This window comes from Sinocyclocheilus anshuiensis, unplaced genomic scaffold (genome assembly GCF_001515605.1).
Source record: "Sinocyclocheilus anshuiensis isolate Anshui unplaced genomic scaffold, SAMN03320099.WGS_v1.1 scaffold135, whole genome shotgun sequence".
Taxonomy (NCBI): Eukaryota; Metazoa; Chordata; class Actinopteri; order Cypriniformes; family Cyprinidae; genus Sinocyclocheilus; species Sinocyclocheilus anshuiensis.
Genome location: NW_015552564.1, coordinates 1,717,755 through 1,719,071, shown reverse-complemented (window position 1 = coordinate 1,719,071; position 1,317 = coordinate 1,717,755). Strand labels below are relative to the sequence as shown.

The 1,317-nt window shown below is 38.8% G+C and overlaps 1 protein-coding gene across 5 annotated transcripts in view; it reads left to right on the top strand.

The window, feature by feature from the left end:
• The window catches only part of LOC107664825 (DNA repair protein RAD51 homolog 2-like), a 46,375-nt gene that overhangs the window by 21,159 nt on the left and 23,899 nt on the right, over positions 1-1,317 (top strand). For all 5 annotated transcript variants that reach the window (XR_001631495.1, XR_001631493.1, XR_001631494.1 and 2 more), the window contains exon 9: positions 617-695. Coding sequence is in view for 2 of the 5 variants with exons in the window: in XM_016455499.1 (XP_016310985.1) it covers positions 617-695 (79 nt within the window). In the remaining 3 variants the exon portion in view is untranslated. The remainder of the gene's footprint in view (positions 1-616; positions 696-1,317) is intronic.

Sequence of the window (1,317 nt, the reverse complement as noted above, 5' to 3'; positions counted from 1 at the left end):
TCTTTGGAACACAAATTAAGATATTTTTGATGGAATCTGAGAGCTCTCTGACCCTCCCATAGACAGCAAGTATCCTTACACGATCAAGGCACAGAAACATAGCAAGGAGATCGGTAAAAATAATCCATGTTCCGAAGATGAATGGAGGTCTTACGGGTTTGGAACAACATGAGGTTGAGTAATTAATGACATCATTTTCATTTTTGGGTGAACTAGCACTTTAAGTAGACATATACGCATTAAAAATGTTCAGGTTTTCTTGGGAAAAATCTTGCACCACACCATTTTTTTGTCCAATTATATTCTCTCTAGACTGATCATGTCCCTCCCCCAATACCTGAAACGGATTAGCAACTTGCAAATCATGATTTTGCTGTTATATATATATATATATATATATATTAATTGTAATAATATTTCACAGTATCACATTTTTACTAAATGCAGTATGAATATTCATTAAAATATTATTATGTGAATATATTATAATACTGAGTCCATTGTGCGCCTTAATTATTAGTTATTAAACTTTGGCCTTATATTGATATCATGGCCTTGAAGTGACGCTGAGCCCTTCCCTTACTCATTCTGAATCTCTTCTTGTTTCTTGTTTTAGATTGTCATAGCCAAATCACCTGTGGCCCCTTTTGCCGTGCTGAGCTACACCGTTCAGAAGGAGGGCATCCGTCTTGAGGGTGAGTGTGCTAGATAGACAGCATACGGACACAACTGCACCTCATGAAGTCATGCCCATGTAATCTCCTGAAATAATCGCAGTATGTCATGCTAAAACATGACACCGATGTAAGGCAGGTAAGTACAGGTCTAAGTACCAGTGGAAATGAAAATGATTCTTAAAGAAGTAATCATGATTTCACACAGGAACTGTATAGGCGGCATTAATTCGGTATATTGAAATGTTTAAGGGATTTTAAAGGACAGTATCTTCAATATGTCCCACCTAAACTTCCTGCTTCCAGGAAATGCGTCAGTACAGGGAATAAAACTGCTCTCATCAGACAAGCTTAAAAAGAAAGAAAATTGCTTACTCCACCAGCCCTCTCATTTTTAGGCCTACCCTACTTGCTTTCATCCTGTCAAATGATGGCATACCTCATTGCCTTCACACCCTTAGAGCCCTGAGGACTTTGTTTTTCTCTTTTCCGACTGAGCTCCCACCTAAAGAAAAGCGCACTGATAGAGAGGCAGTGGTCCAAAACTGCTGGTACACAAGGAAGGCAATGGTGCCTGGCTCTTTTGTGCGGTTCAGTAGATCTCTGGCAAGGCCACTTCAGTAAAAAAAAAAAAAAAACCACA